General features: G+C 49.7%; 1 protein-coding gene across 2 annotated transcripts in view; it reads left to right on the top strand.

The window, feature by feature from the left end:
• ELL (elongation factor for RNA polymerase II) overlaps positions 1 to 25,400 on the top strand; it is a 48,567-nt gene that overhangs the window by 3,089 nt on the left and 20,078 nt on the right. Inside the window, exons 2-4 of one of the 2 annotated variants that reach the window (XM_083594552.1) lie at positions 22,237 to 22,284; positions 23,363 to 23,484; positions 24,685 to 24,848. In XM_083594552.1, coding sequence (XP_083450678.1) covers positions 22,237 to 22,284; positions 23,363 to 23,484; positions 24,685 to 24,848 — 334 coding nt within the window. Of the gene's footprint in view, positions 1 to 22,236; positions 22,285 to 23,362; positions 23,485 to 24,681; positions 24,849 to 25,400 lie in introns of both variants that reach the window. The other variant, XM_083594553.1, reaches the window with a different exon arrangement.

Genomic DNA, 25,400 nt, shown 5'->3' with positions numbered 1-25,400 from the left:
AACTGCCCCCCCCCCCACTAAGCACCTGTCTCTAAAGATCCCCCCCCAGTTCCAAAAAATGGGGACCTGGAAAAAGAAGGGAATCCCCTCCCCATTTTCATAGGGGAGCTGTGTAATATTAGAGCATGATGTGGAAAGGCAGATTTACAAACTGCCCCCCCCAATGTCCCAGCAGAAAATTGGGAGGGTGAGCCATAGACTGGACATACACCCCCCCCCACTTTAAATATACCAGTTTGGGTGGTGAGTTATGGGCCTGGCTTTGCCGAATTCTCAGGATACAAGGAGTTCTCTGTTCTTGCCCGAAAAAGACCAGTGAGCCTGTCCCAGACAGATATTGGGATGGGGGAAGATGGACAGGGCAACCCCCGCGCCCCCCCCCCGTTTATAGTACATTCCTAGGCCTGCCTACTCCAAAGTAACCCCCACAGAGTTCTATGGCTCTTCCTCCAGGAAAACAGGTCTAGCATTGGCAAGCTTTGAGCGTCTTATTTGTGAATAATTTCTTCTTCCCGACCCCCCCCCCAAAAAAAGTCTGCCTTGTGAACGAGAGAAGCCCACTAGTAAGTACTGTAGTGGAAAGACTAAGGTGGAGGTTTTAAATCAATAACCCCCCAATAATAATAATAATAAGGCACAGCTGAGTGGGGTTCAGAGTAAAGACCCTCAAATGTAGGGAGAATCCCTTATATGTGGGGAGGGGAGTTTAAAGGAGGTTTAATGCCCCCCTCCCCCCAAAAAGCCAGTTCTCAAACCCCCGCCCCCCCAAGAATGCCATGTCAGTCAAAGAGTGGGTCAGTTTGGAAAGGAGAGAGTCTTTCAGAGGTGTTTTTTAACGACTGACCCCTCTGACAGTTTTAAGAAATAAGTGCTTTTTCCCAAACCCCAGAGCTCTTTACTTTTAATCCATCGTTCGCTGCAAATTGCGGCATCCATTTGAGTAACCCGCACGAAGAGACCCGTTTCTCGGTGGCAGGAAAATCGGGGTGCGTGCTCACTGGACCCCTCAGTCTTCCTGCTAAGCGGGGGACGACGACTCCGCTTTCTTTGACATGTGGGGCTAGGCTTGGGAAATGAGGGGCTCGGAGAATGGGGCGGGTGCTCTGTGTGGGGTGCCCCATGCTTAGGGGGAAGCTTAGAGCTTTATGTCCTTGGCTATGTTGTATTGCGGGCCTCCGTGTCACACAGGACTCTTCGGCTGGATAGTGGAACACAACCAGCAGGTTCTTGCCCCATATTTCTCTCTCCTCCCCCGCCCCCAAAATCTGGAGTTTTAAAGAGAACAGAGGAAGTCCATACTCTGCATTAGTTACAGAACCAGCTCACCACCCACCTAATCTCTCTATCCCACCTCCCAGCCTGAGAGTCCTGTGTCGCCCAGAAGCTTGCATCCTGCCTTTTTGACCCCCAGCCCCTACCCCCAAGCTGTGCGACAGGTTGAGGCCCGTTCGGGGCTTGCTTTCCAGGCTTTCTCAGGGTGGCGGGGGCAGCCAGTCCCCTTCCCGCCCCCCCTGGCGAAAACCCTTGGCACCCAGCTGCTTCAGTCTGAGTGTTTGTGCTCAACCTAGGGCGCCACCTCTGAATTGACTTCAAAGGCACAGGAGGGAGGGCTTGTCTCTTGCTTGTGTCGTGGGGCGAAGGACGGGGCGAGTCTGGCTTGTTGGGATCTCCGTCACCAGGAGGTCGCCCAACTCTGGATTTCCTGGAGGGTTGCCAAACAATCCTCCGGATGTGCTCTTGCGGCGGCTCGGCAACTGTGTGAATGTTTTGAAACACTCCCTGGCCTCTTAAGACGGGCTCAAGTTTATTCAGCGAGAAATAAAAAGTTTCCGCTCAGCAGGGACTCCTGAAAAAATCTAACATTCTGGGTTTTTTTCTTCCTTTTTAAAGGGCACATTTTCCCTTGCCCGATCCATAGGTTGCCTGCCTGCTTGCCTTCCCTCCCTCCGAGACGGGCCGGCAGGAACCAGGAGAGGCAAACCTGTTTATCGTTGGCAAGCTCAGCCTCCGGTGAGGGCAAATTGGGACTGCGTCCCGGACTCTATTTTTAACGTAGGGTGTTGGTTACACGGCAAGGGCCTCAGCCGAGGGCAGGAGGAGGGTTTGTGCTAATTACACACTGGATGGCATGGCTTCTTCTTCTTCTTCTTCGTTACAGCAATTGCTTGCTAATGAGTGTTTATCAGCTGCAAGAGAAGGCAGAGCGAGGTTGCAGAAGGCTGCTTTCCTCTGCAACCCCGGAACGTGACTTGCTTGCCCGTGCAATTTATTTTTCGGTGGGGTCGGTGGAACAAACAGGCCCGTTTTCGTAATGGGGACAAGTGTGGGATCCTACCCCCTCCGGCGCACAAACCTTAAAATGAAATCGCAGGTGTGTATTGAACAAGTGGGTGCAGAACCAAGGAAATGCGGTCATTCTGCTGTTCTCAGCCTGTTTTGAGCCCCCCTGGGTGGCTGGGGGAGCCAGGTTGTTGCTTGGGCATCAGCACTGTCCAGCGAGTCCAGTGTTAGAAATTAGCCAGGAGCCAGGCGCTCTTTGCTACTGGCGAGGGGTCCGTTTGCGACCGCGTGGCGAGCACAGTTAAAAAACCTCTTCCTTAGTCCATTTTTAGTGCCATTTCCATTTCCACTGTGTGTGTTTCTCCTTATTGCTAGTGAATTGTTGCAAAATAGGGTTGCGGTACGTCCGAAATTCCCCGGACTTACCCGAAATACTGCAGCCGGAAGTAGCGTCTGGGCGAAAATCGGCTAAAATAGCTCAAAAACGGCATTTATTATTTTATTCCAACCCCCTGGCAAACAGACATTCTGTGGTAGCGACCGTAACCTAGATTTAACCTAGATTTTTTCTGAGTTTCTAACGCTGGAAGGGACTTTATAACCTCTCAAACCTCTGGCATCACTGGCCCAGTATCACACAGATTTTGCAGGGACTCGAATCCACACCCTTGCTCCTGGCGTTTGAGGAGTCAGGCCCATCCAGCCCAGCACCCTTCCTGTCTTTGGCCCACCGCGATGCCCGCAATGGGAAGCCCACTGGCAGGATTCAAGAGCAGCCTTCTCCTGCTCTTACTCACTACCAAGGTAGACTGGCTCTGTCCATGGAGGCTCTGCTGGAAATCCACACTCCCACCGTGAAGCTCACTGGGTGACCTTGGAGTCAGTCACAACCTCTTGATCTACCTCGCAGGGTTGTTTCAGGGATGAACTGAGGAGGGGGCTGAACCGTGGAGAAAACGGTGGGAGATCAGGCCAACAAATAAGTTCTTATGCTGACCTTCTTAAGAAACCTGGAGGGGCCAGCTTGATGGAGATGTCAGCCGCCAGCCTTGGCACCCAGAGATCCCCACGTAGTCGCAACTGGACCTGCGCCAGTCGCAAAACCGGCTAATTTTTAACACCGGGAGAAAGCTACTGCTGCCACCTCCTACTCGAGGGTTTGTCTTTGGAGCACTGCGAGGACAGGAGGCTGGGCTTAGATAGGCCTCCTTTGGGTCGGATCCAGCAGCTGAGCTCTTATATGAACATGCGGTCTCAATCGGACCCGTGCCAGTTGCAAAACGCGCCTGGCGCCTGGCTAGCAACAAGCCTGAGAGGCAGAGCAAGGTGAGAGCGAGCGGCCAGGGAGCTACCGTGTCCGAGTGCGGGGACTCGAACCCTGGTCTCCCACAGGTCCTGAGCGCAGCACCCTCGCCAGTCGACCACATTCCCTCAGGCCGAAAAGCCTGTTGCAACCCAAGGCCCGCTGACAGCGCCACAGCAGCTGGGTTGGTTGTGACACTCCAAAATGAGTTGGCCCACATACACCCAGCTGGGCCTCTTTTCCTGGGGACGGCCTCCCAGGATGACTAGCAGCTGGGCGGAGAGGAGATCCGGTTAGGAAATTCCGGCACCCGATCTTGCTTTGAGAGAGAGAGAGAAAGAAAGAAAGATCTCAGCTCATAATAATAATAAAAATGATTTTTTTATTTATACCCCTGCCCTTCCCGGTTCAAAAACTCAGGGCGGCTAACGACAAATCTAAAACAATTATAAAAGCGGCATAAAATACAATATAAAAACATGAATAACAATAAAAATCAATTTGGGGAGATAAGCATTTGATAACCCCAAGGGCTAGCTGGCTGAATTGGTCCTACTTGGGCCAGTGAGGAGGCTGGGGGAGAATTAGCTGTGGGGTCTCAGAGCGGGTGATCTTCATAAAAGGAGAGGGGAAGGGAAATAAAATATCAGGCTGGATTCAGATTAAAGGCCAGGTGGAATAGCTCTGTCTTACAGGCCCTGTGGAAGGAGGTTAAATCCTGCAGGGCCCTGGTCTCATGGGACAGAGCATTCCACCAGGTCGGAGCCACCACTGAAAAGGCCCTGGCCCTGGTGGAGGATAGTCTGACTTCCTTAGGGCCCGGGACCTCTAAACTGGTTATTCATGGACCTTAAGGTCCTCTGCGGGGCAGACCAGGAGAGTCGGTCCCGTAGATACAAGAGCCCTAAGTCACAGCTCAGCAGTCTTTCTGTGTGCAGAAGTTCCTGGGTTCGAGTTGGGTTCAGAGAAAGGCATTCCTGTGAACGTCCCTGAGACCTGCAAGTATAGGGCAGGATATAAATTCACTAAATAACAGTAACCATAGGGATGGAGCAAACTTACAAGCTACAACATTTGTGGGTTCTTGTTGTTGTTTTTATTTCCACTTTAGAGAAAACTGAAAGATGGGAGCATATAAAATAATGCATGGCATAAAGAAAATGAGTCGAGATTATTTCCCTTCCTCCATCCTAACGCTAGAACTCAGGGACATCTCTGCAGCGTTTTCCTTGCCGGAGTCATGGAATTGTTGTGTTGGAAGTGACCGCGAGGGTCATTTAGTTCTTCCAGTGCAGGAATATGAGGTCAGGCCCCTGACGGATCCTCTGACGGCTCTCTCAGGTGCAAATTGCCGTCTCATATTTTTCCATGGGCATTGCCAGGATTGAACCAGGAGCTCTCTGCGTGCGAAACATGTGGTCCGCCCTGTATTTTTAAAAAACAAACAAGCAAAAACCCATAACTCTCATCCTGCTTTGCGAATTTGCTCCTCTTAAGTTACTAGGTAAAGGTAAAGGGACCCCTGACCGTTAGGCCCAGTCGTGGCCAACTCTGGGGTTGCGGCGCTCATCTCGCTTTATTGGCCGAGGGAGCCAGCGTACAGCTTCCGGGTCATGTGGCCAGCAGGACTAAGCCTCTTCTGGCGAACCAGAGCAGTGCACGGAAACGCCGTTTACCTTCCCGCCAGAGCGGTACCTATTTATCTACTTGCGCTTTGACGTGCTTTCGAACTGCTAGGTTGGCAGGAGCAAGGACCGAACAACGGGAGCTCACCCCGTTGTGGGGATTCGAACTGCCGACCTTCTGATCAGCAAGTCCTAGGCTCTGTGGTTTAACCCACAGCGCCACCCGCGTTAAGTTACTAGTCCACAGTAAAAGAAGAAGAAAAAAAACACTTCCTGCTCGCACCCTCCTCCACACCTGTTAGTTAATTACTACTCACCGTCAGCTGAAGAGTGACACAACTCTTTCTTCTCTTTGCCTGGCGATTGCTATGTCGCCAGAGGCAAGCAGGTGCAAGGTGACTGGAACTGTGACCAGTTTTCACTTCCAGTTGCTTTCAGACCCCTTCCAGTGCTGTTGGGAGGGAATAAGGATGTGTGCATGAAATTCATATGTGTGCATAAGGGACGCGGGTAGCGCTGTGGGTTAAAGCACAGAGCCTAGGACTTGCCGATCAGAAGGTCAGCAGTTCGAATCCCCGCAATGACGGGGTGAGCTCCCGTTGCTCCGTCCCTGCTCCTGCCAACCTTGCAGTTCGAAAGCACATCAAAGTGCAAGTAGATAAATAGGTACCGCTCTGGCGGGAAGGTAAACGGTGTTTCCGTGCGCCTCTCTGGTTCGCCAGAAGCAGCTCAGTCCTGCTGGCCACATGACCCGGAAGCTGTACGCCGGCTCCCTCGGCCAGTAAAGCGAGATGAGCTCCACAACCCCAGAGTCGGCCACGACAGGACCTAATGGTCAGGTGGCCCAGCTGCTACGCCCGTATCTGAACAGGGATAGCCTAACTACTGTTGTCTATGCTCTGGTAACCTCAAGGTTAGATTGCTGCAGTGCGTTCTACGTAGGGCTGCCTCTGAAGACGGTTCGGAAACTTCAGCCGGTGCAGAATTCAGCGGCCAGGTTGCTCACCGGAGCAAGACGGTCTGAGCATCGTACACCAATCCTGGTCCGACTGCACTGGCTACCAATTAGGGTTTGGAAACTTCAGCCGGTGCAGAATTTAGCGGCCGTGGCACTCGCCGGGCGGCAAGACGGTTTGAGCACATTGCACCGATCCTGGGCTGCCGGTTCATTTCTGGGCCCGATTCAAAGTGCTGGTGTCGACCTATAAAACTAACCAGATATTTAACTGATAATCAGTCATGGTCAGTCTGTCTGTCATTTGAAAAACAAGGCTTTACAGCCGTCTTGCCCCAAAAACGACATTTCGCTTTGGTGACGGAAACCTGGGTCTCAGGAGCCATTGGGCACCTAGCTTATATATCTTTGGGTATGTCTTTAAGTTAACATCTTACATTTTAAACCTGACAGTACCAAACTATCGAAGGCTTTTCACCAAAGCCAGACTAAACGTCTTTCCTTCTGCAGTCTTGGATGGCAGGTTGAGAGAAGTTCCCTACCAGGACAGACTTTGCTCGTGTGCTCAAGACATCGATTCCATAAAACATATTTTGTTGCACTGTGCAAAATATGAGCAAGCCAGGGCTGAACTGATACTACCCTTGCTGGTACCTTTCCCGGTAAAAACAGAGGCTCACTATGTCAGGCTCCTATTGGAAGACCGGACAAACGCTAGAACATTAGCAGTGGCAAAGTTTTTATCGGTGGTTGCAAGAACCAATGATCCCTATATTCTGAACAAAATGCTTGTTTAACCTGGAGGTGGGCTGTATGAATTGTGTATTGCTTTGTAACGATTTGTTGGGTCTCTGGACCGTAATAAAGACTGATGATGATATATCTTTGAGTTTCAAACTCTGGCAGCAGTGCTTCTGAATACCAGAAGCTGGAAGCCGCGAGAGGGGAGACTGTTCTTGCGTTCGAATCCTGCTCACGGGTTTCCCATTGGGAGATCTGGCTGGCCACTGTGAGACTAGGACAGGGGTCTGCAACCCGCAGCTCCGGAGCCGCATGTGGCTCTTTTACACCTTTGCCGCGGCTCCGGGGTGGATACTAGCGAGGGGAGGAGGCGCATTGTGCGCCCCGACACTCCCCACTGTGGCGGGCGCTGTACTGGCTGTGACGTCGCATGGGGGCGGTGCGTGCGTTAGTCACGCACCGTCCCGACGTCACCTTCCCGCCCGCCCGCTACATTGTAAGGGGCATGTACGCTGGTCACTGCATTGAAAGGGGGCATGTACGCTGGTCACTATTTTGAAGGGAAGTGAAGAACACACACACAAAGAAAGGTAACTTGTTAATTTAACGTTTATTTCTATGAGGAGGAGTAATTCTGAGGGGTCAAACAAAGAAATAATAAAAAAGTGACAAAAAGGTTATTTTTATAATGACGAGTTTTGCGGCTCCCAGTTGTTTTTTCTTCGGAAACGGGTCCAAGTGGCTTTTTTGTCTTAAAGGTTGCAGACCCCTGGACTAGGATGTGAGGCCTGGATGGACCAGTGGCCTGTATTTGTGTATTTCACCATTCGGTGTGGAGTTGGGGGACCAGAACATGAATGCCAAGTATTACTAGAAGGGAAGGTTTAATCTTGCGTTCCAGGGACGCTGAGCCTCGCTCCCTAGCCGCAAAAGAGCCCTTCCAATCCAGTCGGAACCCGAGCATTTCTCCCCGAAGCTCTTTGGAATTACTGCCTGTGAAATTTACCTCTGAAACTAATACAGTTGCTATGGGATTCAGCAGCAAATCAGAAGGCTGTTGTGTTATCTTTCCCTTCCTCTCCCCGAGCACACATTGCAGGTGATGGTTGGAAGAGGGGTAAGCGAAAGATGCGGACATTTTGGGTAGGTCGGGTTGTAAGCTACTTAAATTTTATTTTGGGGAGCAATGAGAAGGCTTGGCTTTTAAGGGCTTGCTGGAAAGTGGTTCGGTCAGCTGTGTTTGTCCCGCCGGTTGTGTTTAGCAGCCCTATAGCAAAACTCTTGAAGGGAAGCGGGTGGCGCTGTGGGTTAAACCACAGAGCCTAGGACTTGCCCATCAGAAGGTCAGTGGTTCGAATCCCTGCAATGACGGGGGGAGCTCCCGTTTCTCGGTCCCTGCTCCTGCCAACCTAGCAGTTCGAAAGCACATCCAAGTGCAAGTAGATAAATAGGTACCACTCTGGCGGGAAGGTAAACGGCGTTTCCGTGCGCTGCTCTGGTTCGCCAGAAGCGGCTTTATCATGCTGGCCACATGACCCAGAAGCTGTACGCCGGCTCCCTCGGCCAGTAAAGCAAGATGAGCGCCGCAACCCCAGAGTCGGCCACTACAGGACCTAACGGTCCCTTTACCTTTTAGCAAAAGTCTTAATCCACTTCTGACACCCTGTTGCACTAGGGGAGTTGATGTTGCGGTGATGGCCCCTGAGATGGGTGACTTTGCCCGTGTTTGAAATTAGCCAGGCGCCAGGCGCGCTTTGTGTACTGTGTGAATGCAGTCAGGGGCTGAATCCCCACTTAGGTCACACCCTGGCCTCTCCTGGAGCCCAGCACTCTAACCATTGCCCCTCACTGCCTTGCATGCACGCAGCACACCTCAGCAGGACCAATGGAGCGGCTTAAAATGCCCAGGTAAAGTTTCAACCTGTCCTAGGAAGCATCTCTCAAGAACCTTTTATTGTTGGGCTAGGCACCTGCCTCATAGGAAAACAAAAAAGCTCGCTCCTATGGAATCTCATGCAACACACAAAAAATGTGTTGCTTGGTCATACAGGTGAAACTCGAAAAATTTGAATATCGTGGAAAAGTTCATTGATTTCAGGAATTCAACTTGAACGGTGAAACTAATATATGAGATCGACTCGTGACACGCAAAGCGAGATGTGCTTCTACTTCTTAGAGGTCCAATCTTGCTCGCTTTGCAATCCTTGTTTTGCTGATTTCCTTGAATATTCTAATCTTCTGAGATGGTTAATTTGGGGTTTTCACCAGCTTTACGCCATGATTATCACAATTATCACAAATCAAGGCTTGAGATATCTCGCTTTGCATGTCACGAGTCGATCTCATATATTAGTTTCACCTTTTAAGTTGAATTACTGAAATCAAGGAACTTTCTCACGATATTCTAATTTTTCGAGTTTCACCTGTAATTAAGCCCTCCATGCTTTTTATAAGGGATATAACCAGTCCAGATCTCCCTCCTTTTTCCTTTCCTTTCTTTTTTTTTGCATTGGGCACAGGGTGGATTTGGTTTAAATAAAATCGATTTAAGTAAGACTCGATTGAAATCTCTTTTTATACAGAAAGACTCATTCTTGCTGGTATAATCTTAATATTTACAACCAGATGGAGGTTTCATTTTCGGAATAGCAAATTTTCAGAGCATTTTTTACAGTTATATCAAAAATTACTGATTTGTTTATACCCTTAGAAATACATAGACAGAAAGTTATGAAATTATTGTGAGGTTTAACAAGTCAACTGTTTATATTTGGACAACTTTTCTGCTGTGCTTTATTGGCCGGAGAAAAATAACCATTACCTTAGTAACAATTTGAACAACTTATTTAACTGAAACAGCAACATTATAGCATATATGTATACCATGTTTGCTAACTGATGTGGTTAAACGATTTTTAAAAAAAAACAAACTTAGACTGAGTTTTAGCACACATGAAAAACTTAAAACAAATCCTTATTTCCTGATGATAGCCTTTGGACCAGGGGTCAGCAAACGTTTTCAGCAGGGGGCCAGTCCACTGTCCCTCAGATCTTGTGGGGGGCCGGACTATATTTTTTTGGGGGGGGGAATGAACGAATTCCTATGCCCCACAAATAACCCAGAGATGCATTTTAAATAAAAGGACACATTCTACTCGTGTAAAACACGCTGATTCCTGGACCGTCCGCGGGCTGGAATTAGAAGGCGATTGGGCTGGATCCGGCCCCCGGGCCGTAGTTTGCCTACCCATGCTTTGGACCATAATAGGCTTCCTCAACCTTGGCCCTCCAGATGTTTTTGTCCTACAACTCCCACGATCCTTAGCTAGCAGGACCAGTGGTCAGGGATGATGGGAATTGTAGTCTCAAAACATCTGGAGGGCCGAGGTTGAGGAAGCCTGGACTGTAATGTAACTTAAATAGAAAACTATCTTTAGAAAGATTTTCCCTCCAAAAGCATTTTACAGTGGTACCTCGGGTTTAAGTACTTAATTCGTTCCAGAGGTCTGTACTTAACCTGAAACTGTTCTTAACCAGAAGCACCACTTTAGCTAATGGGGCCTCCTGCTGCCGCCGCGCCGCCGGAGCATTATTTCTGTTCTCATCCTGAAGCAAAGTCCTTAACCTGAAGCACTGTTTCTGGGTTAGCGGAGTCTGTAACCTGAAGCGTATGTAACCAGAGGTACCACTGTATTTTAAAAATCCGATTATAATAAAATAAAAAATCCGATTAAAATTTTTTAAAATCTGATTTTTTTTTTTTAATCATTGATTTATATCCAACCTGATTGGGCAGTTGTTGAGTTTGGGGGCTCTTGCCGTGTGTAGGTTTGTGTCTTGTGTATGCATGTGTGTGTGTGTGTGTGTGCGTCCCCCGCCTCCGTTCTTTCGCAGTCTCTTTCTCGGAATTAGCCTCAAGCGCTGGGCTGCAACTCTGTCTGTGCAAATCCTGCAATAACAACCTGGCTTTCACAGCTGAGCTTTGTAATAACAAACAGGGAGAGGTGGGGGGCGGGAGAAAGTTGAGCAAGGAAGTGGGTTTCTGGTTTCTAAGCGTTCCCGGAGACTTTAGTAAGCGGGAAGGCCGGCAGTGCGTATTGCAAGCCGTCGGGTTTTTGGCGGTGGGGGGGGTTTAAAACCACCGCGTATCACGAACCCAGCGCCATTATGGGGTGTGCCTTGGGGCAAAGGAATAGGACCGAAGAACTGGAGTTGGATGGGATCCAGTTGTTCTCATGTTTTGCTCAGGACATCATGTGGCGCAGTGGCGGACTGGGACCTGGCAGAGGCCAGGGTTCAGATGGCCACTCGCTGGCCGTGATGCTCGCCGGGTGAACTTGGGACACTTGCAAAACGCTCGGCCTAGTCTCCCTCGCAGGGTTGTTGCGAGGGTAAAATGGGCAGGGCGGGAACTTTGTAAGTCCCCTTCAGCTGCCCGGGGAAGGTGGCATATAGACGCAGTAAACGACAAGACTATAAATGCCGTAAAAGGGCAAACTTTCTTGGGTACAGTGTTAGAAACTCAGGTCTATAAGCTAGGCGCCAAATAGCTCCTTAAACCAGAGTTGCAGTGGCCGAAACGGAATGCCTGGTTGCCATTTTGGGAGCCAGGTGGCTCGAAAGTGGTACAGTGGTACCTCGAGTTACATACGCTTCAGGTTACATACGCTTCAGGTTACAGACTCCGCTAACCCAGAAATAGTGCTTCAGGTTAAGAACTTTGCTTCAGGATAAGAACAGAAATCATGCTCCGGCGGCGCGGCAGCAGCAGCAGGGCCCATTAGCTAAAGTGGTGCTTCAGGTTAAGAACAGTTTCAAGTTAAGAACGGACCTCCGGAACAAATTAAGTACTTAACCCGAGGTACCACTGTATTTCTCCATACAACTTGGTTCCTGAAATCCATTGTGCAGATATATTTTGCGGGTAGAATTCTGCAGGATGTGTTGCCGGTGTGTGAAAACAGCCAAGATCTAAGAATCCCCAGGCATGCGTCTCCAGATGGTGGAGGAGACATCAGGCAAGTGGCCGGTAAAGGTAAAGGTAAAGGTAAAGGGACCCCTGACCATTAGGTCCAGTCATGGCTGACTCTGGGGTTGCGGCGCTCATCTCGCTTTACTGGCTGAGGGAGCCGGCGTACAGCTTTACTGTCATGTGGCCAGCATGACTAAGCCGCTTCTGGCAAACCAGAGCAGTGCATGGAAACGCCGGTTACCTTCCCGCCGGTGCGGTGCCTATTTAACTGCTTGCACTTTGAGGTGCTTTCGAACTGCTAGGTTGGCAGGAGCAGGGACTGAGCAACGGGAGCTCACCCTGTCGCAGGGATTCGAACCACCGACCTTCTAATCTATTTCCATTTCCACTGTGTGTTTTTCCCTTCCTGCATACTGGGACAAGTGAATTGCTACAAGAGAGAGCTGATGTTGAGCGATGAGATTGTAGCATTAGAGTGGGACCCCATGGGTCATCTATTCCTACCCCCTGGCGAACAGACATTCCATTGTGGTGACCGCAGCCTAGGTTTAAGGTGCCACGCAGAGAGAGTCAGTATAAAACCCTCCCTGCAGCCCAGTCCTGCAGCCGGACAGCGTGCGTTCTGCATTCAGACACATGGTTTACTCTGTATGTGTGCCCATATTTTATAAAAATGTACGCACCGTTTGGTAGTAAAGAGAGAACAGGGGAAGAAAAGCTCAGGGCAGTTCACAGAGAACAAAACAATGAAGCGATCAGCAGAAACAACTCTTTAAAAACACTTGAAAGATAAAATAAGCCATAAATGTAAAAGCAGATTAAACCCAACACCTGAATTCTGCATGTCAGGGCAGGCTTGCTTAAACGAAAAATGCTTTTTGGCAGGTGCTGAAAAGAGTAAGGGCTTCGTCACACTAAAATGCACATTGTATTTATTACCATTGTGGAGTGAACATTATGCAGAACCTCAGAGCAGTTGAGAGGGTGTTTATAGTAAGGTGATATTTGCAAGCGAACTGGTCCCAACCTGTTAAGGGCTTTGTAAAGGTAAAGGGACCCCTGACCATTAGGTCCAGTCGTGGCCGACTCTGGGGTTGCGGCGCTCATCTCGCTTTATTGGCCGAGGGAGCCGGCGTACAGCTTCCGGGTCATGTGGCCAACATGACTAAGCCGCTTCTGGCGAACCAGAGCAGCGCACGGAAATGCTGTTTACCTTCCCGCAGAGTGGTTCCTATTTATCTCCTTGCGCTTTGACGTGCTTTTGAACTGCTAGGTGGGCAGGAGCTGGGACCAAGCAACGGGAGCTCACCCCATCATTGCGGGGATTCGAACCGCGACCTTCTGATCGGCAAGTCCTAGGCTCTGTGGTTGAACCCACAGCGCCACCCATGTCTCACCAGGGTTAAGAGTCGCCAAAACAGAATGGCTTAGTTGCCATTCTTGGGCCAGATTGCTTGAAAGGCGTATTTTCCAGTACAACGTTTTGGTTCCTGGAATTTTTTCTGATGCTGCTGAGAAAATAGAACGGGTGGAATTCTTACAGGATGGGGTTTCAGAGTGTGAAAACAGATCCAAAGATCTCCAGGCATGCACCTCCAGATTTCGGAGACACCGGGTGCAAAAAGCGCCTGTTGAGTTTTGAGTTCTGCTTTCACCCTTGCTTCTAAGAACCAGCTGTCTAAAAAGCTTTTGTTCGGGCAGGGCTGTTCCTTGCTTAAACTGTCTCTGGCAACCGGACGGGTGCCAGGGTGGTTTCGAGAATTGCCATCTTTTGCACGCAGAGCCTTAGGTGGTTTGGTATCAACTCGGATACGGGGAAATATATTTAAGTTACTACGCTGATGGCATTTGACACCATTACAGTGTACCTGTGTTGATAAAACTATCCCACTGCTGTTCTGCAGAGGCTTCAATAGTTATAGGTACATTATTTCACATGTGGTGGAACTGCCCTGAAAACCTTGGGGGTATAGGGCTGTATATAAATTCAATCCATCCATCCATCCATCCATCCATCAATAAAACGTGAACATATAAAGCCCTTCTGGCAGAGAGTGCTCACCGGAATAACCTTTAATATCAACATGTGCAACGTACCAAAGTTTGAGATTGTTAACTATTTTTTAACAAGAGCAATCTGACTTTAGTTATAAAAAACTAATTTTATTTTAGTAGCAGCTCCGAATCGGAAAGGGACCTCTGTGTATCTCTCGTTGGAAACAGAATGTACGGTCTCCCGCTGTTATAAGAAAAATTATCGAAGAGATCATATCCATTGCATAATACGAACAATGTGTAGACTGTTTTGTTGAAATGGGCTATCCTTTTGTGAAAACACTTTCCTGCAAACTTTCCTGGCGAGCTGCCAAAATTGTCACTTTTGCAAACATCCAGTTTTCAAAAAACGCAAATACCGCCTTTGACTTCCCTCCCCCTTTCTGTGCTTCCTTGCGTTCCAATTTCCACGCTACATCTCCTTTCTAATTCCAGTGATGAATAAATCCCTTAATATCGCTTGACGTAGATTTTGGCTGCGAGTTCCAAATCAGTCCTGCTGCTAGTGAATTTAGTCGTTTGCCGGGCTTTATCGAATACATTGTATACTTCCCCTTTTCTTTATTAAAAGAATTGATATTTCCTGGTTTCTAGTTCTTCCTGTAAGTTTTGGACATTTCGGCGTAGTCCATTTGGCAAACTTAACTGGATTGACCCGCCGGGGAGTGTTGGGGGTTTTGCTTTTGTATTTTTCTCTCTATTGCAATTGCTAGGTACTGGAAATTAATAAAACTATGTATATATTTCTGGCAGGATCTTCAGGTTGGTAAAGGGATCTCAGAGCAGTTTCCCTGGGTCTTATTTTTCCAGCAGTGTCTGCATGGGGAAGTACCACCCCCCAGCTAATTACCGCCCCGGCGCCTATTAGCTGTGAGCTCTCGGCTTGCCTTCTGACCTCAGCCAAGCTTGCCTTCTTTTGGGTTCTTCCTTTGGCACACCCCGCAAAGCCGCTTGGATATTTCGACTCTCTCTTTCTCTCATTAGAGCTGGCGGGAGGCAGGGAGAGACCTGCGCCTTCTCCCAACTTCGTAGGGACTCTCCATTTCCTTCCTGATACTGTCTCTTTTCCTTCCTTCCTTCCTTCCTTCCTTCCTTCCTTCCTTCCTTCCTTCTCCTCCTTGTGGCATCAGCAGCACCTTGGAAGCGCACACGGAGGGGGAAGAGGGCCTGTTCCGCCTCACAACCCTAGCGCGCAAGTTACTAGTCCACAAGGAAAACCAGACGGTCACTCTCAAAGCTCTTGACCTAGCTCAAGTTTGTCCTCTGAACTTTTTGTTGCTTAGTCGTGTCCGACTCTTCGTGACCCCCTGGACCAGAGCACGCCAGGCCCTCCTGTCTTCCACTGCCTCCCGCAGTTTGGTCCAACTGATGCTGGTCCAACCATCTCGTCCTCCGTCGTCCCCTTCTCTTGCACCCTCCATCTTTCCCAACATCAGGGTCTTTTCCAGGAAGTCTTCTCTTCTCATGAGGTGGCCAAAGTCTTGGAGCCTCAGCTTCAGGATCTGTCCTTCCAGTGAGCACTCAGGGCTGATTTCCTTCAGAATGGAGAGGTTGGATCTTCTTGCAGTCCATGGGACTCTCAAGAGTCTCCTCCAGCACCATAATTCAAAAGCATCAGTTCTTCGGCGATCAGCCTTCGTTACGGTCCAGCTCTTGCTTCCGTCCTCTGAACTAGCCAGACGTTTTAACTGAGAATCAACCACAGCCAGTCCATCATTTGGGAAACGAGAAGTGCCCCAAAATGACACCTGGGCATTCTGTTTTGGCAACTGTAACCCTGATCCAATGAGCCATTTGGCGCTGAGCTTATATATCTGAGTTTCTAACACTGGCCAGATCCTGGAAGGTGGGGGGTGGGGGGGTCTGTTTCCACGTTCTTAAGATCCCTTGGCCCAGTGCATAGGATGCTGCCCGTATCCTAACATAAAACCGTTTCCGGCAACCTTGCGCCTTCCATAAGTTTCGTACTACAACTCCCAACCTGGCGCCGGGTTGCCCGAGCTCATCAGCTGGTTTTGCTGTGGTGGGGGCAGGGGCAGGCACGGAAAGAGGTTATTTCCGCGGGCTCCTTAGCTTTTAAATAAGCCACTAGTCCTCATGGGTGCAAATTCAGCGCAGGGGTGTAGAACCACTGGGGACCGTGCAATCGTTTTGCGTGGAGGGGCAGAGAAGGGTGCCTTGGTTCTCCCCCTCCCCTCCGTTCGCCTCTCCAGCTTTTCTGCGCCTGCAGCAGTGCATCTCTCTTGGGGGAGCAGGAGGGAGTTGTGGAAACCATAGGAAACCGACCTCCCTGCAGGGACAGCCTTTTAAAAGCGCCGCCCCGTCGTTCCGCCTTAGGCGGAGAAATAAAACCGTACGCTGATGTCATGGGGGAACAGGCTCCAGTCTGTTCCCAGGTCTACCAGAGTGTCTCGTGGGGCGGGGCGGGGGGGGCGGAATCCAAGCAGAGAGAACCCCCAAGTCCCTTTAGAGCTGGCAGAGCCCTCGGGACATTGTATGGGGCGGTGGCAGTCAGGTGCCCCTGCCGGCACGGCGTCCTGTAGACCTGGCAATCGGAAATAAGTCTGCGGAAGTTTCTAGTCCAGAAGACAAAACGGTTTATGTGCCTGCCTTGGGTGGGTATGCGATAGAGCAGCTTTGCATGCAGAAGGTCCCAGATTCAGTCTGCAGTGGCGTTCTTCAGGTATGGCAGAGAGAGAGAGACAGCCAGTCGGTTCATCTACCTCGCAAGGTCATTGTAGGGATGCCCTCCATAGTTTTGCCCGGACACTGAGGTCCAGCGCCGAGGGCCTTCTGGCGGTTCCCTCCCTGCGAGAAGCCAAGTTACAGGGAACCAGGTAAACAAGAACTACACTGGCTCCCAGGACGTTTCCAAGCACAATTCAAAGTGTTGGTGCTGACCTTTAAAGCCCTAAACGGCCTCGGTCCAGTATACCTGAAGGAGCGTCTCCACCCCCATCGTTCTGCCCGGACACTGAGGTCCAGCGCTGAGGGCCTTCTGGCGGTTCCCTCCCTGCAAGAACCCAAGTTACAGGGAACCAGGCAGAGGGCCTTCTCGGTAGTGGCGCCCGCCCTGTGGAACGCCCTCCCATCAGATGTCAAAGAGAAAAATAACTACCAAACTTTTAGAAGACGTCTGAAGGCAGCCCTGTTTAGGGAAGCTTTTAATGTTTAATAGGTTGTTGTATTTTAGTGTTTTGTTGGAAGCCGCCCAGAGTGGCTGGGGAAACCCAGCCAGATGGGCGGGGTATAAATAATAAATAATTATTATGATTATGAACTCAGATATATCAGGTAATCAACAAACGGCACCTGAAACCTAGGTTGCAGTCGCCACAGCAGAATTTCTAGGTACCTTTTCTTTTTGCAGTGAAGTTTATTATTATTATTTGTTTCAAAAATACTTTTATTGAAAGTTTTCACCATAAAGATACAATAAAAACCAATCTAATCCAAACAAGAGATAAAGAGTAGCGTAAATAAGACAATAAAAAGCAAGGTGAGAGAAAAGAAAACAAAACAGATTTTTTAAAATACTGTAGTCTAAACCACTGAGCCTCTTGGACTTGCCAATGAAAAGGTCGGCGGTTCGAATCCCTGTGAAGGGGTGAGCTCCTGTTGCTCTGTCCCTGCTCCTGCCCACCTAGCAGTTCGAAAGCACACCAGCGCAAGTAGATAAATAGGTACCGCTCCGGCGGGAAGGTAAACGGCATTTCCGTGTGCTGCTCTGGTTCGCCAGAAGCGAGCTTAGGTTGCCTACCCCTGGGTCTGTCTCTGTACGAAGCAGCTTTCTGTGTTCTTACGCATACCCCTTATTTATGTGTCAGTTTGCGTATCTGCAAGTTGCGCTCTCATAAAAAATACATCAAGGATTTTTGAAAAAAGAAGTCAGCAATAAAGTGTTGGTTATTGGTTCAGAAGAGAAATCGCTTCGTTTGCGGGAATAGGTTCTGTGTGGGATGTTTCAGAGGGAGAAACCAAACTTCGTTATCTACGAAAAGTCTTGCAAACTTTTCTGCCTGCATGCATGGAGGCATCGTGCCTTCACTTGCCACAACCAACCCTGTCATAAGGAAAGTTCCCCATGTGTGTTTCAGATCCCCCTCTGGCTTAGCTTCTCGGTTCTCATCTGCCTTCCTCCTTCCTGCCAACTTTCTGTTTCGAAACCTTTGCTGAAAAAGGCGTCTTTTTTTTAAAAAAAAAGAGATAAGTCTGAATACAGGGACCCCGGAAGCTTCTGCTTATTGGAAACCAAAAGGCAGAATAAGAATAGAACGGGGGGATTTTTTTAATTTTAAAAAATCTCTCCTGGTTGGAAGCCAGGGACTTTTTCCCTCTGCAGAAGGGGAAGTTGGCAAAGAGAGAGAGAGAGATTAGATGCCCTTCCTAAGGGAGGAGAGGAAATAATAAGTCTATAAGGTTGGTGGGGGGCATTAAAATGCCCGGCAGCCCCCACCCCGAGAGGCACAAACACATACCCCAAAGTGGTTTTTGCCACTGCCCCATCTCTGAGTTTTCTCCATCAGCTGCAAAAAAGCATGGCACAACTTTGAGTGTGTTGTTGTTGTTGTTGTTGTTGTTTAGTCGTGTCCGACTCTTCGTGACCCCATGGACCAGAGCACGCCAGGCACTCCTGTCTTCCACTGCCTCACGCAGTTTGGTCAAACTCGTGCTGGTAGCTGTCCAACCATCTCATCCTCTGTCGTCCCCTTCTCCTTGTGCCCTCCATCTTTCCCAACATCAGGGTCTTTTCCAGGGAGTCTTCTCTTCTCATGAGGTGGCCAAAGTATTGGAGCCTCAGCTTCAGGATCTGTCCTTCCAGTGAGCACTCAGGGCTGAGTTCCTTCCGAATGGAGAGGTTTGCTCTTCTCGCAGTCCATGGGACTCTCAAGAGTCTCCTCCAGCACCATCATTCAAAAGCATCCATTCTTTGGTGATCAGCCTTCTTGATGGTCCAGCTCTCACTTCCATACATCACTACTGGGAAAACCAAAGCTTTAACTATACGGACCTTTGTTGGCAAGGTGATGTCTCTGCTTTTTAAAATGCTGTCCTTTTAAGATGAGTGTGTACACACAAATAAACACTTGCATGGGGGGGGGGGGCAGAGGACAATGGCAATGCAAAGCCGGGCACTTAATCTCTGGCTTTTGCAAACTACTGATTTTTATTAGCGGGCCGTGATGATGATAAGGAGCAAACTTCGAGCTCCTAAGGAGGTGAAGAGAAGCTCAAAAGTGTGCTCAAAGTGCCTGGGGAACCTCAAAATCCAACCCAGGGGTGCTTTGCGGGAGCGTATTGATTCATCAAAACTATGGGTAGGCAAACGAAGGTCCGGGGGTCAGATCCTGCCCAATCGCCTTCTCAGTCCAGCCTGCGGACGGTCCGGTAATCAGCGTGTTTTTACATGAGTAGAATGTGTGCTTTTATTTAAAAAGCATCTCTGGGTTGTTTTTGGGGCCTGCCTGGTGTTTGTACATGAGTAGAACGTGTGCTTTTATTTAAAATGCATCCCTTTGTTATTTGTGGGGCATAGGAATTTGTTCATTACCCCCGTGCCCCCCCCAAAAAATTTAGTCCGGCGCCCCACAAGGTCTGAGGGACAGTGGACCAGCCCCCTGCTGAAAAGGTTTTCCAACCCCTGATCAAAACAATACATGGTGGGTTGAATTGCATGATCGGGGCACTTTTTTGGGGGGGGGGTTGGCTGGATGGGACAGATCTTTATCTCCGTGCTGCCGCGTCTGCACAGGCCAGCTTCTGGTGACTGGACCACCAGCCTGCCCGCTTGCCCAAAGCTGGCCAGTAGGAGAGAGAGTGACCACGCAGGATCGAAACCCCCGCCCATCAGCTGTATGTGCTTCAATCCTGCATGGATTGAACCTGGCCTTTGAGGCAGCCTCTCCCGATGGACAGGTTCAGGCCCTGCTTTCCGGAACAGCAGAAAACAGATTTTTTCCCACCTTCCATTTGGCGGCCCTTGAGGGATTTGGAGGCAGCTGCCCTCTCCCCTCTAACCATGGCTACCACCCTGCGGTTTTATTTTGCGCTGCCCTATATCTTCCCTGTGACGCGGGTGGCGCTGTGGGTTAAACCACAGAGCCTAGGACTTGCCGATCAGAAGGTCAGCGGTTCGAATCCCCGCAATGACGGGGTGAGCTCCCGTTGCTCGGTCCCTGCTCCTGCCAACCTGGCAGTTCGAAAGCACACCAGTGCAAGTAGATAAATAGGTACCGCTCCGGCGGGAAGGTAAACGGTGTTTCCGTGCGCTGCTCTGGTTCGCCAGAAGCGGCTTAGTCCTGCTGGCCACAGGACCCGGAAGCTGAACACCGGCTCCCTCAGCCAATAAAGCAAGATGAGCGCCGCAACCCCAGACTTGGTCACGACTGGACCTAATGGTCAGGGGTCCCTTTACCTTTTTATATCTTCCCTGCCGTTGCAGAAGGTTGCTATCCTGCCAGGGTGCTGTGAAGGTGCACGAGCACAGGAAGTGGGGTAGAGCAGTCTTCTTCAGTACCGAGAGTTCATCTGAATCTCTTGTTTTCATTTAATAATAGCGTCGCCGTTTCTAGTTTCTAGAGCCTTGAAAGTTTGCGGGCGGCGCCTGGGAAACCTCAGTATCGGCGGGCGGCTCCTGGCCGGCGCAGCCCAGTTTTCCACCCTGCCCAACGTCCCAACCACCCAGATGCAGAAGTGATGGCAGGAGGGGAAGTTCACCTCTGCTGAGCAGCTGGTATTTAGAGATATCCCTCTGTGGGTGGGGGTTCCGCTGTGGCCTCCGTGAACTCATCCCACGATGAGCAGAAGGGGATGAAGTTCATTTAAAAAATACAGTGGTACCTCAGCTTAAGTGCTTAATTCGTTCCGAAGGTCTGTTCTTAACCTGGAACTGTTCTTAACCCAAAGCACCACTTTAGCTAATGGGGCCTCCTGCTGCCGCCGCGCTGCCAGAGAACAATTTCTGTTCTTTTTTTTTTTTTTAATAATTTTTATTAACAGGCCAATCACATCACATTATTCAAATCACATTGGTTCCAAATTATACAGCCAAATTTTAAATTTTTGGGGTGTACCCATATATCAAGCTCCGCACGAGTCCAAAGTTCCGGATAAGTCCAGACATCACTTATTTTGCTGCATTAATTAATCAGTTCTATCCAGTTCAATCCAGATAGTCCTTTATATTTTCTTCATCTTGTTTGTTGTCATACGTTCCTTTCTTTGCGATCTCTGATGATTCTCACAAGCAGACTAAGAGCTGGCTTCTCTGTGTGGGTTCTTCATTGTCCTTTTATTTTCCAGGCTAGCCAAATAAATCAAATAGATCAGGGGGCTCTGTCAGGTCAAACTTTCAGTTCCATACTCCTTCTCTTCTCCAACATTCCTGAATCTCCTCCCCCGAGAACGATTTCTGTTCTCATCCTGGGGCAAAGTTCTTAACCCGAGGCACTATTTCTGGGTTAGTGGAGTCTGTAACCTGAAGCGTATGTAACCTGATGCGTATGTAACCCGAGGTACCGCTGTAAAAAGCAGGCACCTTTTGAGAGCAACGTCTTGCATCACCAGCCTCCTGGTTCTCTCAACAAGGAAAGTTCTCTTGCTTATCTAGTAAAGGTAAAGGGGACCCCTGACCATTGGGTCCAGTCGTGGCCGACTCTGGGGTTGTGGCGCTCATCTCGCTTTATTGGCCGAGGGAGCCGGCGTACAGCTTCTAAGCCATGTGCAGCACATCATATGAGGACTTCCAGCGAGGCAAAGTGGCGGGCTCCATGGTAGTAATAATAATAATAATAATAATAATAATAATAATAATAATAATAATAATAAATTTATTTATACCCCACCCTCCCCATCCAAGACCGGGCTCAGGGCGGCTAACACCCAATATAAAAACAAATAGATTGAACTACAACTTAAAAACAAGATTAAAATCCAACGTTAAAATATTAAAATACAGCCTCATTTCAATGGAAACTCAAATGCAAAACTTTTTTTGGGAATGAAAACGTCAAGGCTAACTTTCCAGAGTTAGCGGGGAAGCTAGCCAGAGCCAACTGTGGTACCAGGCTGGCTCTCAGCTGCTGGGACTGCCACAGTTCCCGGGGACGTTAGATGAAATCCGGGGATGGAATTTGTCCAGGGACAAATCTGCAAATCCCGGGACTGTCCCCGGGAAATGGGGATGTCTGGTAACCCTACCCTATGGGGCATCTAGCTGCCCTTCGGGTCTGGTTCCAGCTGTTGCAAGAGTCTCCTTAAAGTTCCCACATTAATTTCTCTCCTCTCTCTGCCCCTCTCTTTCCAGGACTCAGTGGCGCTGAAGCCGTCGATTCAGTTCGAAGGAAGCCAAGGGGTAAGTCGAAGGCCTGTGACTGAATTTTAAAATATCTCCTTTGCGCTCTCTCTTTCTTTAAAAAAATCACAATGGCCTCTCCGGTGCTGAGACGGGACAATGGGATTTCGGTTAGGTGGTTCAGAAACCGGGCCGAATCTCGTAGGAGCCCACTAAAAAAATAGCTAGTTCAGATATGAGTTTTCAGTAAGAAACTGGAAACGGCCGTTATTCTATTCTTGGGCTGGTTTGTTGGAAACTGAGCCTTTTCTCTTTCCCTGTTTCGCTTTGTGAGAGCTGCTGATGGCAGCTGACATCTCTCTGTCATGCAGAACGGTTCTTGAGCACCCCTCTGCAAGGTCCACTTCCGCCCTTAAGCTGGGAACTGGGGCGGAGGCTTTGCATAGGGCACCCGTTTCCTTTACAAATTTAATTTGTTGTTTAGTCGTTTAGTTGTGTCCGCCTCTTTGTGACCCCCTGGACCAGAGCACGCCAGGCCCTCCTGTCCTCCACTGCCTCCCGCAGTTTGATCAAACTCATGCTGGTAGCTTCAAGAACACCATCCAACCATCTCATCCTCTGTCGTCCCCTTCTCCTTGCGCCCTCCATCTTTCCCAACATCAGGGTCTTTTCCAGGGAGTCTTCTCTTCTCCTGAGGTGGCCAAAGTCTTGGAGCCTCAGCTTCAGGATCTGTCCTTCCAGTGAGCACTCAGGACTGATTTCCTTCAGAATGGAGAGGTTTGATCTTCTTGCAGTCCATGGGACTCTCAAGAGTCTCCTCCAGCACCAGAATTCAAAAGCATCAATTCTTCGGCGATCGGCCTTTTTTATGGTCCAGCTCTCACTTCCATACATCACTAAACAAATTTAATACATAATAATAATAGTAATAATAATAGATTGGAGGTTTTTGAACAGAGGTTGGGACCGCCAGATCTGATGGGGCATCTTCGGGCGGCATTCCTGCGTCGCAGTGGGTTGGATTGGATGATCCCTGGGTGCCCCTTCCAACTCTCCAATCCCCTTATTCTGTGACCCGCTGGCTAAGGCTTCACGTGTACATCTTCTAATCTTTTTTTCTTTTGAAAAACCAACCCAGCACATCTCGATACCTCGGCCGGACGGAACAGCGGGGGCCCAGACGTTCTCGTTTTACCTCTCCAACATCGGGAAGGATAGTCCCCAGGGGAGCTTTGACTGCGTCCAGCAGTATGTCTCCAGGTGAGTTGCCCCGTCCAGGCCCCAATCCCTGCAGCTCCCACGGCCGGCGATGTGGGTTTTCCGCAGGTTTTCAAATGGGAGCAGAACGCCCCAGAAAACTTCCTTACGCCGATAGCGCAATTTGCGACCCGTTGCTTCGACTCAGGGGTGGGAACCTTCTCCCTTCGGCCAGCGGTCAGCGGAGCCAGAGGGGGGAGTGGGCAGGGTGCTGGGTGCAAATACTACCTTTGCACATTAGGCTCGTTTCTGCACATGCTCAGGAACCCCTCTTTGTCCCCCGATCCACACAAGCAGAGTGTCTGGCCAGAGAAGTCCATGCTCTGGTTATCTCCCGCTTGGACTACTGCAATGAGCTCTACGTGGGGCTGCCTTTGAAGGTGACCCGGAAACTACAACTAATCCAGAATGCGGCAGCTAGACTGGTGACTGGGAGTGGCCGCCAGGACCACATAACACCGGTCTTGAAAGACCTACATTGGCTCCCAGTACGTTTCCGAGCACAATTTAAAGTGTTGGTGCTGACCTTTAAAGCCCTAAACAGCCCAGTATCCCTGAAGGAGCGTCTCCACCCCCATCGTCCAGCCTGGACACGGAGGTCTAGCTCCAAGGGCCTTCTGGCGGTTCCCTCCCTGCGAGAAGTGAGGTTACAGGGAACCAGGCAGAGGGCCTTCTTGGTAGTGGCACCTGCCCTGTGGAATACCCTCCCGTCAGATGTCAAGCAAATAACTGTCTGACTTTTAGAAGACATCTGAAGGCAGCCCTGTTTAGGGAAGTTTCTAATGGATGATGTGTTATCGTGTTTTTAATATTCTATTGGGAGCTGCTGTATTGTGTTTTTACTCTCCTATTGGGAGCCACCAAGAGTGGTTGTGGAAACCCAGCCAGATGGGCAGGATATAAGTAATAAATTATTATTATCCTGCGGACAGCACTGAGGGCCACACAGGGAGGTCCCAAGGGCCGCATAGCCTAGAAAGCCAGCAAACCGGGAGACTTTTAGAGGAAGGCGAAGAAACGGAGGCGGGCAGGGATTTCAACCATGGTCTCTCCCAGGGACTCTAACCACTATGCAACACTGTCTCTGACCTGGGGTGGGGTGGTGACCTGCGCTTTAGGTGCGAGGACCAGGCGGCTTCTTCTTCCCAAAAGACTCTGGTTCCTTTTTGTTTTTCATTTCTGCCTCTGCTTATCCTCCAGCAGCAATGGGAACATCCAGTTGGACTGCCTTGGCAGCATCCAGGACAAAATCACCGTTTGTGCCACCGATGACTCCTACCAGAAGGCGAAGCAGAGCATGGCGCTGGTGGAGGAGGAGACCCGGAGCCGGGGGGCCATCGTCATCAAGCCCGGGGGCCGCTATGTTGGTGAGCAGCGACAGCGTTGCATATGGTCAAGCTTTGCAGCAGGGTCTTTGCAGAGAGCGTCTCCGGCCATGGAGCCGTTTCGAAACCCGCATTCTCTTGTAAGCAGCCTTCCAGGGGAGCAGAGCCGTGCTTTGGTTTCCAAACATTTTGGAAGTTGAACGGACTTCCGGAACGGATTCCGTTCGACTTCCAAGGTGCGACTGTATTGATCTGAACATTTTTGACCCGTCAATATATTGTGAATAGTGATGTGTATCAGGGGCAGGGCTGGTTGATGCATCATTCAAACCCAGTTTGAAGTCTGTATTGTGATACCGGTTTCATAATTTTTATCCTGGCAGTATATTGTGGGTTAAACCACAGAGCCTAGGGCTTGCCGATCAGAAGGTCGGCGGTTCGAATCCCCGCAACAGGGTGAGCTCCCGTTGCTCGGTCCCTGCTCCTGCCCACCTAGCAGTTCGAAAGCATGTCAAAGTGCAAGTAGATAAATAGGTACCGCTCCAGCGGGAAGGTAAACAGTGTTTCCGTGCGCTGCTCTGGTTCGCCAGAAGC

The sequence above is a fragment of the Podarcis filfolensis genome (assembly GCF_964270895.1).
Source record: "Podarcis filfolensis genome assembly, chromosome: 18".
Taxonomy (NCBI): domain Eukaryota; kingdom Metazoa; phylum Chordata; class Lepidosauria; order Squamata; family Lacertidae; genus Podarcis; species Podarcis filfolensis.
This window is presented reverse-complemented; position numbering and strand designations above follow the sequence as displayed.